The 18,117-nt window shown below is 42.2% G+C and overlaps 1 protein-coding gene across 1 annotated transcript in view; it reads left to right on the forward strand.

Annotated features, from left to right (window-relative positions):
* SLC7A14 (solute carrier family 7 member 14) overlaps nucleotides 1–6,986 on the forward strand; it is a 112,214-nt gene extending 105,228 nt beyond the window's left edge. Inside the window, exon 8 of the mRNA XM_026007739.2 lies at nucleotides 330–6,986. Coding sequence (XP_025863524.1) covers nucleotides 330–652 — 323 coding nt within the window. The 3' untranslated portion in view covers nucleotides 653–6,986. The remainder of the gene's footprint in view (nucleotides 1–329) is intronic.
* Nucleotides 6,987–18,117: the final 11,131 nt, after the last annotated feature.

The raw sequence follows: 18,117 nt of genomic DNA on the forward strand, positions 1-18,117 counted from the left end.
GTGAACAATGGGGTGAGGACAGAGGTGACCAGAGAGCCCCCGATCTGTCTAAGGAGGCAGCTAGTGCTCACCTCCAGCCACAACCGTCACGTAGGAATGTGGGAGTTGTGATGTCAGACCGCCCGGCTTCTGGAGGGGAGGCTGTAGATATGGGTTGCTTAATGCAAGGTGTCCCAGTTCTTAAATGACATCTAATTCGAGTCTCTTCAAGACACTCTTTAGACCAAAGAAAACACATCCACGGCCAGCTCTGCTTGCACCACTGAGTCTCTCCCCACTAGCCCCATGGATCCCAAAGCTCACTCGCCCGTGCCTTTCCCTCCCTGCAGGTATGCTCATTTATTTTGGGTACGGCATCTGGAACAGCACCCTGGAAATCAGCGCCCGCGAAGAGGCCCTGCACCAGAGCACGTACCAGCGCTACGACGTGGATGACCCCTTCTCGGTGGAGGAGGGTTTCTCCTACGCCACCGAAGGCGAGAGCCAGGAGAACTGGGGCGGGCCGGCCGAAGACAAAGGCTTCTATTACCAACAGATGTCAGATGCTAAGGCAAACACCCGGACGAGTAGCAAAGCGAAGAGCAAAAGCAAACACAAACAGAACTCAGAGGCCCTGATTGCAAATGACGAGTTAGATTACTCTCCAGAGTAGGAGTAACCACACAAGAAACGTGTAGAAACGGTGGTGGTTTCTTTTCAGTAACTTAACCTGTGGGCTAGAGGGTGAAAACATTCTTGGCTCTCATTTCAAAAGTCCAGCCTTCCCCCAGAGTCAGTCCCCGGCCATAGCCTGTCATTTGCTACTTTTGCCCTTCTGGATAGTTCTGTCGAAGAGTTTAACCTGGGTTCCATCACTGATCAATCCCCTTATTAAAAAGAAAAAAAAAAAAAACTAAACAAGAGGCTACAAAGAAATTCTCTCTTAGGTGCAACCATCAGAGCTGATAGCGGCAAATGTTTCCCAGGCCTTTGCTTTGCTGGTTGAACCTTTTTGCTTCTTACTGAGACCCCAGAAGCATGGGGCTAACTTCTTGGGCCACACTGAGGCTACAGCTCCTCCTGGAGATGTGCCAAAGCAGGTGGGTGTGGGCACAAGGCCGCATCTCAGCCCCCAGGATGACAAGGGCAAAGATCTTCCGGGCACACCCCGCTGAGAGCTGCTCCCAGAGGTCGAGGGCAGGTGGGCCTTGGCGCTTCCTCAGCAAGCAACACTTGGTCCTGAAACCTCACAAAGACGAACTCATGGAGCAGACACACGCTTCTTTCCATTCACCAAGCCTGTCACAGTCTCCAAACTCTAGCTTTAGGACCCAGCAAAAGTTAGGGATGCTGAGACCATTTCCCCAGAGGTTTCGGACTTACCATAAAGCAGTCTTGCAGACCCAAACGATATGGTAAGAAGCACCATCAAAGCGCTCCTTAAATGCCCAGAAAAAAAAATTAATTCTTCACCTCTTGCAGTGAAGGCCAGAAGGGCATTGGCAGGACTTAACTCTCTGCCACACCTTTCCTTTTGCCAGCTTTTCAGCTCCTGCTGATATAATGAAAGGGGGCAAAGTTGGAGCATGATTTCATGGCATTGATATGCCTTGAAGAAGTAGGCCGTTTGTTTTATAATCGGATAAAAATCTTTACAAGGTGAAGTGACCCCGCCACTGAGATCACATTGCAAATTCTATTTTAAATTTCCAAAATTATAAATTGTGTAGGTTTTTTTTTTAGATTTGCCGCCCCCTGATTGGTGGGGGCTCCTCAGAAAACAAAAATGCTGAAGCTCAACTACTTAGGTAACCGCATTCCAAGAGATCACGTTTCACTTCTGAACCTTGAGTAGCTCGCTCTGCTCTTCGACCTGCATTTTGTCTGTTATTTCCCGAAGCCCAAAGAAATACCTACCTGGTAAGGTCTCAATCGGGCCAGAAGAGGGGCTCTTAAAGGACTTTTCTCAGAAATAACCTAGATGAGAGAAGGCACAGCAGGAAAAAAACACATGGCCCATAAATTCTACTCTTGGGTCCCAGGGATTCCTGGGCTGCGCTGAGATGTGCCCTGTGAACTAGCAGGCACAGTTTCAGTCAAGCTACAATCTTTGTGGGAGTTTCCTGAAAGGGGGGCAAAATAGCAAATTTCTTGCCCTCTCTCTCCCGGACCTAGCATTATGCCAAAAGTTTTCCAAAATACATCAACTACTGTGAAGTGTATTCTTTCTTAAAGGTTGAGGTCATGCCATCTTGGCAGGCTTTAGGATTATGGAGAAAAGACAAAAGTCCACTTTTTTCACTCCGTGAACACTGATTGAGATTGAACCAAATGCTAAGCACTGGAAATAGAAAAAAAATGTAACGTTCTGTTCTCGGGGTCTCCCAGTTCAGGGAATGGGAAGCACTAGGGCCTGACAAATGCAGATAAAACAACCAAGACTGACAAATCCTCCTGGTTGATGCACTGGGCTTTTAACATAGAGTAAAATAAAAGGTCAATTGAAGCGAATATTTTTTAAACATGCTTTGAAGCAAATTGTGTATCACACCCATGGCCAATGAAAGCCAGTAAATTCAAGGAACTTCTATTTTCTAGAGCTTCTTTTTCATTCTTCTGTATTAATTGTTTAGAATTCTGGTTTCCTGGGGCCATTTTGTCATTTTAACGTGATGCATGGCAAAGCCGTGTTTTCTCCTCTCTAAACTTAGCCCTAAAGATACAGTGCCTGGCCTGTGAAATATATCCCTGGGGATGAACTGTAGACTAATTATCAGTAGTTTTTGTGAATACAAAGTTTTGATCTAGTTTCAAGACTCAACAAATCTGCCTAAACTAAATATGAGGTGTTAAGACTGAGATATCCAGATAGATGGGGCGAGGCTATATGCATTAAAAATGGTCAAAAAGAAATATGGATGTAAACTAACACAGTCTTAAGGTGGATGAAAGAACCCCCTTTTATTAGCAAGGGTTAAGTATTAAGGTAACAATAGTTTGGTGACAGATGTATGAAATTTCTGGAGCATGGGGAGAGAGGACACATAGTAAACACCGCTGGTATTAGTGTCGTGAAGACCCAATGAATGGCTCTTTTTTTACTGGAGGCATTTCTCCCAAGTCTTATCTCCTTCTTTTTATAATCTTGGTCTCTTTCTTTCTCTGTCATTAGTCATCTCCGTAGCAGTCTTGGTTTAAAAAAAAAAAAAATCAGTATGATAGAAAAAGATCTTGTAAGGTAAATTGACATGTTCTTGTTCACGTGTCCCAGCCTCTGGGAAATGGTCCCAGATTTCACAATGCAGTCTCAAATACCATCATTTACTAGAATGATCATATTAGTGTTTCCTAGCAATTTCCTCAAGACCGCATTGGTGGAATCACATTAAAAGTAAGATCACCTATAATTACCGTAGAAACGTAGCCTTCTTGAATGGAGTCCAAGGAAGACCTACATTTTATTGAATTCTTCTCTCCTGCAAGAGCTCCTCCAGGGAGGTTTCATCGTGTGAATTAGTGGTGTGGAGCCAATTACTTGATTGTTTTGTAATTGTATTCTATTTATCGGTACTTTGCTTCCTTTCACAAGGATTTCAAAGTGGCTATTAAAATCCATATAATGTAAAAATAAGTGAGGAGCTTGGGTAAATAAAGACAGAAATAGGAGAAGACAAAGTTAGAAGTGTGTTCAGTGCACAAATGCACAATCTTGAGATGTGTTGCTAAATTTCTCCATGAAGGGGCAACTTGAAAAATAATAATAATGGAAAATGATGGAAATGTTGGTAATGACAAGAAGAAATACCCCCACATGATAAGAACAAATCTTTCCCCATGAGGCCAGAGAATGGCATAGATCACTGAAAGCCACATAGAAGCTTCAGACTTACTTTGCCAGCTATGTGTGCCTGGCACATAGTAGCCAGGCACGTAATAAATATCGGATGATCGGGTGGATGGATGAATAGATGGATTAAAGGGAAGTGAAATATCATTTATTTAACATTTTTTCATGGAGTGTGCTATGCTGTACCTGTGCTATGGCGTAAGACATGGGGGAAACAGGATATATAAGATACATAAATAAAAACCATAGTGAAGGGACGTAAGAGATGAGGTAGTTACCACGTCCAATGGGACTTCCAGTATGGAAAAGACTTCCTTCTGTTGGGGAAAATGATAGAGAATGCAGTCCTTGTGTTGAGCCCTATGGAACGTGCAGAACTTTGCCAGGTAGGAATGGGGGGAAGGCTTGCCAAGTGGAGAATCCCCACGGGTCAGGTGGAGACGGCTGACAGCTGTCCCTGACTTTCAGAAGCTGGGGCAGTGGCTTCATCCATCTGTGTAAGGAGCTAACAGATCTCATACACATTTCAAATTGATTTACTATGTTAAAGGGAAAAAATACCCAAATTTAAGCAACGTATGATTGGTTCTTCTTTTTGAATCCTGGCTGACTTCATCATTAACCTAGGAGAAGGATAGTCATTTAACACGTAGATAGACACCACCAAGTTCTTCACAGCCCCTTTAAAGTTTTCAACAGTAAGCTTGACCAACAAAACCTTACAGCTTTTTTTCTACCTAACTAATCTAGAAAGCAAAAATCTCAATTCCAGATTTTACTCAGCTTGAGCTCAGGGCCACATTGAACTGGTGAAAGGAATCAGACGATAGAATTAAGTTAAGAACCCGATTCTACTTCTTAGTAACAAACTGACAGCTAATCAGTTGTCTACATAATAGTCGTGATGAGCCTGTCAGATAAACAGGGGGGAAAGTCGTTGAATTTAACAGTGCATTTGTGTAGATATAAACCCAGCAATTACTGGGACACAAAACACGAGCTCCTTGCAAGCAATGTCTTTCCCCTATTCTCCTGAAAAGTATTGATAAACGTGACCTCCTGTACATCGCACTTGTAGGAAGTCTACAAGGGGCTACCTTTTCTCTATATAATAAATAGAAGCTACAGGACTTTCAGAATCGGCCTCCAAGACTAAAAGAAATGGCTGTCCCCTCTCCCCCAGCTTTTACCGCTGGTGACATGTCCGTGGAAGCCCGTGGAGGGTCAGCCACAGGTTCACCTAATTTTGTATCTCGGAGTGAAGAAGTCAGAAGTCAGGGAGGGAGTGTGTCCAAAGCCAGGGCTGGGAGCAGCTCACTGAATCCAGGTAGAGTTAACGGCCCCCTCTTGGTTGCAAGCGTTCAGGTTAGGGAACAATCCAGAGACAGCCTTAATTTCTTATGTTGGCAGGGAGAGGGGGCGAAGGGAACACACTCTCCAGAGTTTGCCACTAACGCTGCAAGACAGCTCTCCGTTCTTACGTCATTTGCAACAAGACTAGTCAAAGAAGGTGTTTCTAACCAAAATTTTCATGGAGCCTGGGTTTCTTCTGCATGCTTGTATCTCCCTGACACTGAGGACCCATTTGTCCACAAGGGCCCTTTGAAGTCCCTGAGAGAGAGAGAGAGGCACCAGCTGATAACCACTGACGGCCTGGCCACGCAAGAGCCAATATGCGTAATGAGACAGCAGGCAAACCCCGAAACAGCCTCCCAACCCACAGGCCCCACAACAAGCAGGGGGCCGGGTGTTGTTCATCAAAGAGTGGACTTTGTGTTTCTCAATTGGAATGGTGATGGGTAGCAGAAAGGCCCTTTCATGTACATAACTGTTAGTCCTGTGTCCGATTTTTTCTCTAAGACCTCAGAGGAGAAGCGATTGTAATTTCTTTTCCTCTCTGGGAGCTACCACTTTCTAAAATGTTTTCCTCTCCTTGCTCGGCTTGACTGATCCATGCATCATTCTGAAAACACCTAAGCAGTTGCTCTTGTCAAAATTCTCTAAGAAGATGTTGTGTGTGGTTTTTTTTTCTTTTAGGACTTAAAGCCCAAAAGGGATTAGTGGAAGTTTTGAAGCCCATCAAAGGTGAACATTTACTCTGCAGGATCAACTAAAATAGTGTTAGAAACCACTAAACAGTGTTCTACATGCATGGACTTCTGACCTTCATAGAGAACTTTCACAAGGTCAGCTTTGGGCTTGAAATCTTCTGAAAGCAGGGGGCTGTAACAGCTTACCCTAGGAGAGCATTTAGTACATTTTGGCAAAACAAGGAGAGAAAATGGCTTTGTATGAGAATCAGGAAAAATCCAGAGGCAGCCTGGATTTTTTTTCATTAGGGATTCCCCTCTGAGCTTTTTTCTTTTTTTTTTTTCTATGATGCTTTCTTAACATTGACATCGGTGACATTGGCTACAGAGAATTGGGGGTCAGGTGAGCATCCCGGGAAGGTGCAGACTTTGAAGGATTGTGTTCACTTGGGTAGTGAGCTGAGGAGAGTGGTCCCTGCCCGTCTCCTTGTGACTGGTATTGGCAGTCGTCAGTCCACTGGTCTCACTTGTGCTCCCGAAAGGTGAGAATCTACAGCAGAAATCATCAATTCCCCCAAAGCAAAGACGTGCTATGTTAATGCTATGATAGCGCACAAATACCTCAACTGTCCGGACTGATAGAGGGGCTGCGGGTTTCAAGAGAGCAGGTGTTGTCCTCATCCAATGTAGTTACACCATCTAACAACAGGACTTTCTAGCTTTTCTCACTGTGGAAAAGAAACGTTACTGTTTAATCCGTATCCAAAGTTATAAATACAGCTTGTAAATTTTACTAACTTGTTTCATTTTTGTTTGGTCCTTGAGAAGTACGACTTGCTTTTTGCGGATGGTAATTTATCGTGTCTTTCTCTGCTATTTTTTCCTTTGGTATGAAACTGCTGTGTTTGTTAAAAGTCTGTTCGTTTTGTGGTTCTTAATTCCCATTGGTGCACTGTACAATGGGGTGTTGTAGTGTATCATCGAGAACGAAATAATATGTAGATATGTTCTGGAGTGTGTTTTATTTTCAAATGACTGTGGTGTTGACGATATATTGATTTCTCGAGATATTAAGGGAAAATTCTAAATTTACCAAAATGTGTATATTTTAATAAATGCATAAAGCTTTATTGTGTGCCTTTAAATTTAAAAATGAGTTCTAAAGAAAGTCAGAAACAAAGTGTCTTACTGTCAAATATCCATAGTAATGTAAAGCTGTTACACGGAAGACTACCAAAAGAAAAAAAAAAAAGAAAAGGAAAAGGAGCTTTCCCATATTTTGTTAACCTTAACCAGTACCTGAAGTCTGATACTTTCTTTCCACTCTAGAATGGAGATGAATAAGTGAATCATGCCTTAAATGTTTCAATTATCCTTTGTAGAAAAGCCAGATAAATGAGCTCATTTTTTTTTTTTTTGGAACTAATTGCATTATTGTGGAAAATTCGTTTTCGGAATAAAAATATTTTAAAAATTACAGCTAATCGACTATTACAATTGAAGTTTGAAGAAAGTCAGTGCCATCCTACCTTTTTAAATTCTTTATTTCCATGTAGAGAACAGAAGTTCTTCCTTAGTGGATTCTTGGGAGAACAGCAAGTGACCCAATCTCCCTTTGACCATTTTCTTCTAACACGGTGCTGGACTCTATCTGGGACCCCCACACCCCCCACCCCGGCTGCCTCCCAAATGACCCCAGTCCCAGTCCCAACTCCTACCCGCAGCCACACCCCACCCTCCCCGCTCAGCACCAACAAGCATTCCCATTCATTGTCCCCATTCGTTTTAAGGACAAAGTGAAAGAACATTACCTGCCCACAGATAGCATTTATTTTTATTTTTTGACACTAGAGCAGTGACATCTGGAGAAAAGGTAAAGTGGTACAGCAGGGTCACATAGTGTCACACCGCATGAACTACAAAGGACCCTCCATGTCTTTATTTCCTACAATGCATTGCTCTCCTTTGCAAAGGTCTACCTGCCTGAGTAGCAGGGAGAGAAAAAACAAACTTTAAATGTATTAATCTGCAGAATCACAGTTGACGTCCAGTTCAGTCTCTTTTTAGATGATTGAGTCTCTGTGGGATAAACACTCAGTCTTTTGGATTCCCACCCACCCTCCCTTGTTTCTCTCCAAATTGCATCTGGGAAAGATCCTATATGATCTCAAAGAAGTTGGGGGGACAGGAAAGGCTAGGGGAGCAGACGAGAACTAGGGTGCTCCAGACCCTTTGCTGCTGCAGAATGGCTACATGGGCTGCTCCCTGCACAGGTGACCACTGACAAAGAACTGCCTCATTCAGCCATGTGGGTTTCATGATAACACTCGCTTCCAAAACCCACAAGTCTGGCATGTAACCCCAGTTGTGAAGGTCCTTGCCCACAGACACTCCTTCGTATGATTCCAGACTTCTGCTGGTCCACCAAGCCCTCAGCACTTCCACTTGAGAACCCACTGCATCCCCACCGAGACCTGGGGAACCAGGAGCATCACCTCGGGCAAGAATCCAGCCACTTCCTTCGCTAATGATACACCATCATTTCGGGACCCTGCTCATTGATGCATAGAGCCCACGGTTGCAGCTTATAGCCTGTGGTGGCTGCAGGCTCGTCCCAAGAACAACCCTGTTGACTTTTCATAATCGTTGTGAGTTAGTTGCTAAAGACATCATTATTAAAACTTAACTTTTGTAAACTTACAATGAATTACACTGAAAACAAAGGTAAAATACTCAAAACTAATGACTACATTTCACTGTCATCTATGTTCTTGAGATTATTTACAAGCATTATATCTGTATGGGGAACACTACATAATCATGGGCCATTGCACATCTCTTTCCAGCTTTATATTCAGTGAGTTCACACTGGTAGCTTGAAATCAGCCATGGTGGGAGTATTCACACCATGCAAATTGGCAAAGGCTACAAAAATTGGGATTGGTTGGTTTGTTTCCAGAGAGCTGCCTGTTAAACATTTATAAGCACACCACTGCTTCTGTCCTTTCTAGCTACTAATCCATCCAGTGTTTTCAGACATCCTCACTCCTAACACACCCCCGCCTATAGAGGGGCGGAAAGCCTGGACAAGTATTCCCATGAGGAATCCTACCTCAATTTCTCTTCCTCTCCACACCATCCAGCAGGACCAGCAGGGGCTGGCTTTCCACTCTTCTTTCAGTCTGAAAAAGATTCTCCCTACCTATTACCTACTTCTCGAGGGCTATGCACCTTGTAATTCATTCTTACTGGTGGAAGAATTGTCCATTTGCCTATTGACAAATGGTACCCAAGAGGAGTCATGGAACAACTTGGAACATTACCAGGATTGAAAGTAATTGGATGCATATTCCAAAATATAATCTCATTACATAGGTCCTCATGTTGAAAGGTGACTTAATAACAGGAGTTAGGGAAGATGTGGAGAAATTGAAACCCTTATACGCTATTTGTGGGAATGTAAAATGGTGCAGCCACTGTGGGAAAGTGTGGCTATTCCTCAAATAAATAGATAAATAGATAGATAGATAGATAGATAGATAAAAACAGAATTATCATATGACCCAACAATTCCACTTGTGGGTATATATCCAAAAGAATTGAAAGCAGGGTCTCAAAGGCATTTGCTCATAGCAGCATTACTCATGGGGTCTAAAACTGGAAAGCAACCAAAGTGTCCATCAGTGAATGAATGGATAAAGAAAACGTGGTGTATAAATACAATAGAATATGATTCTATTTAATTGTCTATTTGATTCTACTTAATTGATTCTTTTTAATTGTAAAAAGGAAGGAAATCCTGGGCACCTGGGTGGCTCAGTCGGTTAAGCATCTGACTTCAGCTCAGGTCATGGTCTCAGGGTTCTGGGTTCAAGGACGGTATTGGGATCCCTGCTCAGTGTGGAGTCTGCTTGTCCCTCTGCCCCTCTTCTGACTCATATACTCACTCGCTTTCACTCTCTCACAAATAGAAATCTTTAATTTAAAAAGAAAGGAAGGAAATCCTAACAAATGCTATATCATGGATGAACTTTGAGGACATTATGTTAAGTAAGGCAATGACAAAAAGACAAAAGATTCTATGACTCCACTCACATGGGGTACTTAGAGTAACAAAATCACAAAAGTTGTAAGAAGAGCAGTGGTTATAGATCAATGGAACAGAATAAAGAACCCAGAAATGGGCCCTCAACTCTATGGTCAACTAATATTCAACAAAGCAGGAAAGACTATCCACTGGAAAAAGGACCGTCTCTTCAATAAATGATGCTGGGAAAATTGGACATCCACATGCAGAAGGATGAAACTAGACCATTCTCTTATACCAGACACAAAGATAAACTCAAAATGGATGAAAGATCTAAATGTGAGACAAGATTCCATCAAAATCCTAAAGAACACAGGCAACACCCTTTTTGAACTTGGCCACAGCAACTTCTTGCAAGATAAATCCATGAAGGCAAGGGAAACAAAAGCAAAAATGAACCATTGGGACCTAAGATAAAAAGCTTCTGCACGGCTAAGAAAACAGTCAACAAAACTAAAAGACAGCCTACAGAATGGGAGAAGATATTTGCAAATGACATATCAGATAAAGGGCTAGTATCCAAGAACTACAAAGAACTTATTAAACTCAACAGCAAAAAAACAAACAATCCAATCATGAAATGGGCAGATGACATGAGGAGAAATCTCACAGAGGAAGACATGGACATGGCCAACACACACATGAGAAAATGCTCTGCATCACTTGCCATCAGGGAAATACAAATCAAAACCGCAATGAGATCCCACCTCACACCAGTGAGAATGGGGAAAATTAACAAGACAGGAAACAACAAATGTTGGAGAGGATGTGGAGAAAGGGGAACCCTCCTGCCCTGTTGGTGGTAATGGGAACTGGTACAGCCACTCTGGAAACTGTGTGGAGGTTCCTCAAAGAGTTAAAAATAGATCTGCCCTACGACCCAGCAATTGCCCTGCTGGGGATTTATCCCAAAGATACAGATGCAGTGAAAGGCCAGGACACCTGCACCCCGATGTTTCTAGCAGCAATGTCCACAATAGCCCGACTGTGGGAGGAGCCTCGGTGTCCATCGACAGATGATGGATAAAGAAGATGTGGTCTATGTATACAATGGAATGTTACTCAGCCATTAGAAATGACGAATACCCACCATTTGCTTCGACGTGGATGGAACTGGAGGGTATGATGCTGAGTGAAGTAAGTCAATCGGAGAAGGACAAACATTATATGGTCTCATTCATTCAGGGAATATAAAAAACAGTGAAAGGGAATAAAGGGAAAGGAGAGAAAATGAGTGGGAAAAATCAGAGAGGAAGACAAACCATGAGAGACCCCTAACTCTGGGAAACGAACAAGGGGTGGTAGAAGGGGAAGTGGGCGGGGGATGAGGTGACAGGGTGACGGGCACTGAGGGGAGCACTTGATGGGATGAGCACTGGGTGTTATGCTATATGTTGGCAAATCAAACTCCAATAAAAAAAATACACACACACACACACAAAAAGAGCAGTGGTTGCCAGGGGCTGGCAGGGGGAGTGGGTGGTTATTATTTAATGGGTATAAAATTTCAGTTTTGCAAGATATAAGCATTCACAAAATGGGGCAGCTGGGTGGCTCAGTCGGTTAAGTGTCGCACTCCTGATTTCAGCTCAGGTCGTGATCCCTGGGTCGTGAGATTGTGCCCAGCATCGTTCTCTGCCGTCATCAGGGAGCCTGCTTGAGATTCTTTCCCTCTCCCTCTGCCTCTGCCCCTCCTCCTGCTCTTTCCCTCTCTCTTTTTAAGGAAAAGGAGTTCACAAGAGGATGGAGTGATGGCTGTGCAACAATATGAATGTATTAGTACTACTGACCTATACAATTAAAAACAGTTAAGATGATACATGTGATGTCATGTGTATTTTACCACAATTTTTAAAATTGAAAAAAAAATTCAAAGGTTACTCAGAATAGCAAAGCTATTTTATAGGCATTTTCTCCTTAGACCACAACTCAAAACCATTTTAAAAGCTAAATCCCCATTTGAAATGTTAGGGATCCCCATACCCCAAACATCAAATTGACAGCTCTTCTACATTTTATTTCCAACTATTAGCAGTTCAGTGCCCTTCAGTGAGAGACCTTTCTGTGTCAAGCTCCCTTCCTCTCCTTTGCCCACAAGTGCCCCTGCCCCTACCTGAGGATAGGTTTTTTGTTTTTTTTTTTTTTATTTTTCCATTCTCACACTGGCTTCAATCAAATCAAGGAAACCTCTAAGTTATGAGGCTCAGAAAGACAACCAGAGACAACCACACACACACACACACACACACACATACACACACACACCATTTCTATGACCTAGAAATTTGAATTCTTCAAGACTGATGTTTACCCATCAGAGTCGTCTGGAGTGTTTTCAGAAAGGGATGAGCCCTCCCCGTAAGTCCATTAACTGGCTGAGATAAGTACAGTGGCAGGCTTTCCTTCAGAGAAGGGAAATACAAATGATTTGTGACTCTAATTAACTTCAAACCCAGCAGCAGGAATACAATTTGGCACAGAATCTAAAGAGGAAATAGTCCATCTAAATTCAATTCTGGTGGCTGGAAGACTGTAATTGAATTTCCTTCCTAGCAGAGACACTCCTCACAGGGCAGGGTGGGGCAGGGGAAGGGGGTTTCCTAGTAATGGGGTTTCCCTGTTCAATGAAGCTCTGTGTCCAAAGCAACCCCTTGAATGTACTGGAAATGGTTCAAGGTATGGACACAATGTCCTCATCCTTCTCCCCCAGCCTTGTGAGTCCCGTGCAAGAAGGTGGAGATTGGGCTGACCAAACCCACAGGGAAGGGCATGGGAAAGAGGATGTGAGCCTTGAGGGAGGGCACCCCTGCCCTAGCTGCTCCCTGATGCCCAAATGCCTCCCCTGGAGACAAAGTGTGACGTCCCTCAATAAGAAAGAGATCTTTAAACGCATTCACAGTTAACTCCCCCTTAGGAGAAGGGACATAGTGTCTTAACTCAATCACCTTGAGATACGAATGGCTAATATCAGTTCTTTCTCAGAGAGTGGATTTTCACTAAGTCATGAGAAAAGATTAGGGGACCACTGGGTACCTGACAGGGAGTTGGGAGATGCCAAGAGGTGAAACGGCCCAGAAGGAAGAGACCACGGTCCCAAAGACACCCTTGGTCCCATTCACCTCACAGCCTTGCTGAAGGCTAGATCTAAACACATGAAGGGGGGCACCTGGGTGGCTCAGTGGCTGAGCGGCTGTGTTCGGCTTAGATCATGATCTTGGGGTCCTGGGATCCAGTCCCACATCGGGTTCCCTGCAGGGAGCCTTGCTTCTCCCTCTGCCTGTGTCTCTGCCTCTCTTTGTGTCTCTCATGAATAAATAAATAAAATCTTTTTTAAAAAATTAAAAAATGAACACACCCAGGGCAGAAGATATCATAAACCTGCCCTGAACGGATGCCCCCAAGATCACTCTGGGGGAAAGATGGTAGGTGGGGTGCAAAGAGGCTTGGACTGCCCGACACAGACCGTACCCCAGTCCTGGCCCTTTGTAGCTGGCTCTGCACTCTGTTTCCTCATCTGTAAACAAGAAGTTGACCCGTGATTTCTAACTTTCCAGATCCTGCCATGAGGGCAGGGAACACACCTCCCATGCTTCCTGCAGCACCTTGGCACCTGGTGTGGAGCCTGGGATGCAGGAGGCATTCAAAGAATATTTGTTGAAGGAATGAATGAATAGAAGTTGAGTTTTCTTTCAGCCTCCAGAGGCCCTCCCTACACTTTTGCCAAAGTGGAGAACAATTCCAATCGCTCTATTTAAATATTTGACAGTTCACCTCTCTGACAGATTTCAGATCCTTTAACTCAACTTTTTAAGAAATGGATTCTAAGAAGATAAATAATCAGAGATATGGTCAAAGGTTTACGCCAAAAAATAGATCTATAATTCCAGGGGGGAGGATATCAAAAAATTGAAGTCAACCTAATGTCCCCAACAGGAAGTTGTTTCAATAAATTAGGGTGTGACTGTAGAACCTAGGACTATACAGCCAACTAAAAACGTCTTCAGAATGCTTCATGACATGAGAATCTTCGTTAGTTGTTAAATTCTAAAAGGAGGCTGCAGAGGTTATATGTAGTATGTCTTCAGTTTCAAAAATATATGTATTTTATACATGCATAGCAGAAGATGCAGGAGATTATATAAAATGCTAACCATTGTTCCCTCGGAGAAGTCTGATTTGGGGTAATTTTGTATCTTCTTTCCTACACTTCCTCTGCCTTTTTCCAAATGCTCTTTGAAACCTATTTTACTTTTATTTGCAGAAATAAACTTTATTTCCTATGAGAGCTTTTCCAAATATTTGCCATGTCCTAAATGACAAACCAAGAAAGTACCCCGACAGCTCTCCCAAGCAACAACACAAATAATAGAAGCTGTCCTCTTAATGCCATGCCATAGGCATTTCTCTCTCTGCATTGTTACATACAAATTGAGGATGCGGGACCCCTGGGTGGCTCAGTGGTTGAGCATCTACCTTTGGCCCAGGGCGTGATCCCCGGGTCCTGGGATCGAGTCCCACATTGGGCTCTCTGCATGGAGCCTGCTTCTCCCTCTGCCTGTGTCTCTGCCTCTCTCTCTGTGTCTCTCATGAATAAATAAAATCTTTATAAATAAATAAATAAATAAATAAATAAATAAATAAATAGTAAAGCGTGTATGTCTTCAGCAGAGGGGAGTCATACTCAAGTAGAGTTCATTAGCTTGGATACCTGGCTCACATATAAATTGTTAAGAATTAAGCAATAGGGCTAATTGGTTCCAGATGTCAATAATATTAAAAGACATCACAATTTTGAAGGATAAATGCAGGATAAATTTGTGAATTTAAGTGGTAAATATTCAGTTTAATCCTTTTACCAAGTGAAATGTGTGCCAATATAACTTTATGTTGTCTTGGGGATACTGCCCGCCGCACAGAAAGTGATCAATAATTATTTGTTAAACTCTATCGAACAGAATTTCATCCACACCCTGCCAAAAATAGAATTGTTTCCAAAACGTACATATTGTTCATGACTTATGAATGAAACGTATCCTTCCCTAAGGTCATTCCTCTACTTAAACTCTCCACCGGCTCCCATTTGCCGATAGAATGCAGCCCTTCCCAGGCTGTAGCCCATCCCTATCTCCGGCCTCTTGTCCACCCCTCCCCCAAGGGTCCTGCATTCTGACCCCAAGAGACTCCTGATCGTGTTCTGGGAACATTCTCTCACCCTCTTGTGTCTTCCTGAATGTCCTTGGCCCCCTGGTCCACTCGGCAAACTCCCATTCATCCTTCAAGTTACTCTCAAGTGTATCCCCTTTCTGAATTTCTGGAACTTAACCTCCCTTAACCACATGTTCTTTTTTTCTTAGTGTGTATACCATTTTACCCATTGAATACAGTTACTTGTTGATGTGTCTTTCCTGCTATAGATGGGAAGCATTCAAAAAATATAAAAAAAGAAATGTTAGAACTATTTTCCAAGAATTTTAATCTAAAAAATAAGAACAAAATTCAGCTTTATATTCAATATGATAATATTATATAATAATGTATATTATAATATGATCATAATATACTGACATACAATAATAATATGTGCAATGTGTGGAATATAAGGTTTAATTTTATTTGTGTTATATTGTATTAGGTGGCTAACTACGGATTGTTTTGGGCCACATATTCATCAGACCATCCCTCTGAGGGTCTAATAATTATCTGGGTCCCTAAGAAGCTCCTAAGGACAGAGGATCCTCTGCACTGAGGAGGGGTAGACAGTACCGCCCTCTCCATCTTCACCATTTCATTCGGGTTATGATATTTTATATATTGCAAATACCCATTGAGGTGGATTTATAGACTGCACTATCTGTGTTTATTAAACTGACCCCACAAAAAGAGCTAGTCATTTAAAAAGATTCCTACAAAGAAACCATAAAATAGCCAATTGCAGCAAAAGCAATGAAACCAAAAGTACCAAAGTTTGCTATCTAACAAGAATTTAAAAACAAGATAAACAGTGGTGTCCCGGTTGCTCAGCCAGTTAAGCGGCTGCCTTTGGCTCAGGTCATGATCCCAGCGTCCTGGGATAGAGCCCCGCAGCACATCCTCCCGCTCCCTGCTTTCCCCTCTCCCCGTGCCCCTCTCCCCTGCTTATGTGTGTGCTCGTGCCCTCTCTCTCTCTCTCAAATAAATAAGTAAAATCTTTAAAAAATAAAAAATAAAAACAAAATAAACGTTGTTACTCTGTCATAACAACTCACGAAGAACAACTGCTTTTGAAGAAAATTAGTGCAATGGAGAGACTGTTTTGAAAAGAGCTATTTGGACATGTATGTGGTTTTATTACTGAAAATAATAAGTTATCAACTATTAAAATGGTATTACTGTACATATAGACAACTTAAAATTTTTAAATCCAATTCGGAAATCGTACAAATGAAGAAGCTCTATGGGTTTCAAACAATTTCTTAGAAATACAGAAATGCAACCTATCTCATTAGTTCGAAAAAACAACTGAAATGCATCAAGGAAGATGGAAAACTGCCAACTTTTAATACGAATCTTTGCAAAATTGATGCAGGAGGTTGACACAAGAGTATAATTATTGAATGAGGAAGACAGTCAATGATATGCTTTTCCTATATTATTCTGTGTCCTCATACGAGGTATATTTTCCAGCCAAAGCAGCTATTAAAATCAAACAGTAAAATCAACTGCATTAAGGATCAGACTTTTGAATATTTTTATCCCAGTATTAAATAATGGAGTAGCTTCAAACTCATTGCTCCCCTATATTATTATTATTACTAATTTGAAGAGAAGAAAAAGAGTTTGTATCATTAATGAGTAATATGAGATAAAATTAAAATGTTATTTCATTTTTCCCATTCTTTTAATATTTTTGTGTACATTTTATACTACATATAATACCTAATACAATCATTCATCTAGAAAGATGAATAAACCCATGTACATCTAGAAACAGAGGAGATGGTTAACAAATTTTGCAGAATAAAAATCTTCTTTTAAGACTTAATAGCAGGACATAAAAAGCGCCCATGAATCCTGTGCATAAAATGTGAAGGAATACACAAAGGAGCGGGGTTTTAGGTAAGCCAGGGTCTGTTTATTTTGTAGTAATCAAAGGAACAGAAATCGTCTCTAAAAATTTTGCTGTCCTAGAATTTAAGCTATACCACTGAGTAAAAGATAATAATGTGGAATTATATATCCAGCTATGAAAACGTTTTAGAGAGCAATTAAATATTGAAAAGTAGTGGCATTTTCTGGCAAACTCTCAAAATACAATCATTAAATTCACTTGACCAAACAAAGGCACATTCCAGTATCTTTCCTAAGAACCCTGCTAATTTGAATTCATGAATATGATGAAATTCTCTGTTTCCTGAAAATGCCCAGCCAGTTAGTGAAAAGAACATAGAGGGAAATTAGAGGCATCTTTATCACTTTTCGTTACAGAGCAATATGGTGCTTTTGAAAATGAGATGGAAACATATTTAGTTTTCTTCTCCCAAATTCTGGGAACCTTTTGTTTCCATTTAACAGATTAGAACTTGGATGCATTAGAAGCTAATTCTCTGTGGCTCTGCCCACATCTTCAGCTGCTGCAGATTGTTTACCAACCTTCTTGTGCAAAACGTGCATCTCAAAAACGGCTCCTTCTCAGGCACTGAGAACAGTTTATTGAGCCAGGAGACAGGGTGAGTAACTCAGGCGGGAACCACTGAACTCCTGTATGGATGAGACAAAGCAACCAGCTTCCAGGAGAAGCTGGTTTTTTGTTTTTTTGTTTTTTTAGATTTTATTGATTTATTCATGAGGGACACAGAGAGAGGAGGAGAGGGAGAAGGCAGGCCCCACGCAGGGAGCCCAACGTGGGACTCGATCCCAGGACTCCAGGATCACGCCCTGGGCCGAAGGCAGCGGCCAAACCACTGAGCCACCCAGGGATCCCCCCCCTTTTTTTTGCCACAAGGTGTGTTTTATTTTCATTAATCATACAACTAATTTGCTATAATATCCCAGGGCAAACCGGAGAATTTGGCAGTCCGATGGTGGCGGGGGGGTCCCCTCTTCCAGGAGACAATCTGAGGACAGATAAGAGGACTGACTACTCTCCCCATGGGTGGCAACCATATGGAACACATTAACTCTAAGTAACAGCACTA

This window comes from Vulpes vulpes, chromosome 3 (assembly GCF_048418805.1).
Source record: "Vulpes vulpes isolate BD-2025 chromosome 3, VulVul3, whole genome shotgun sequence".
NCBI classification, from domain to species: domain Eukaryota; kingdom Metazoa; phylum Chordata; class Mammalia; order Carnivora; family Canidae; genus Vulpes; species Vulpes vulpes.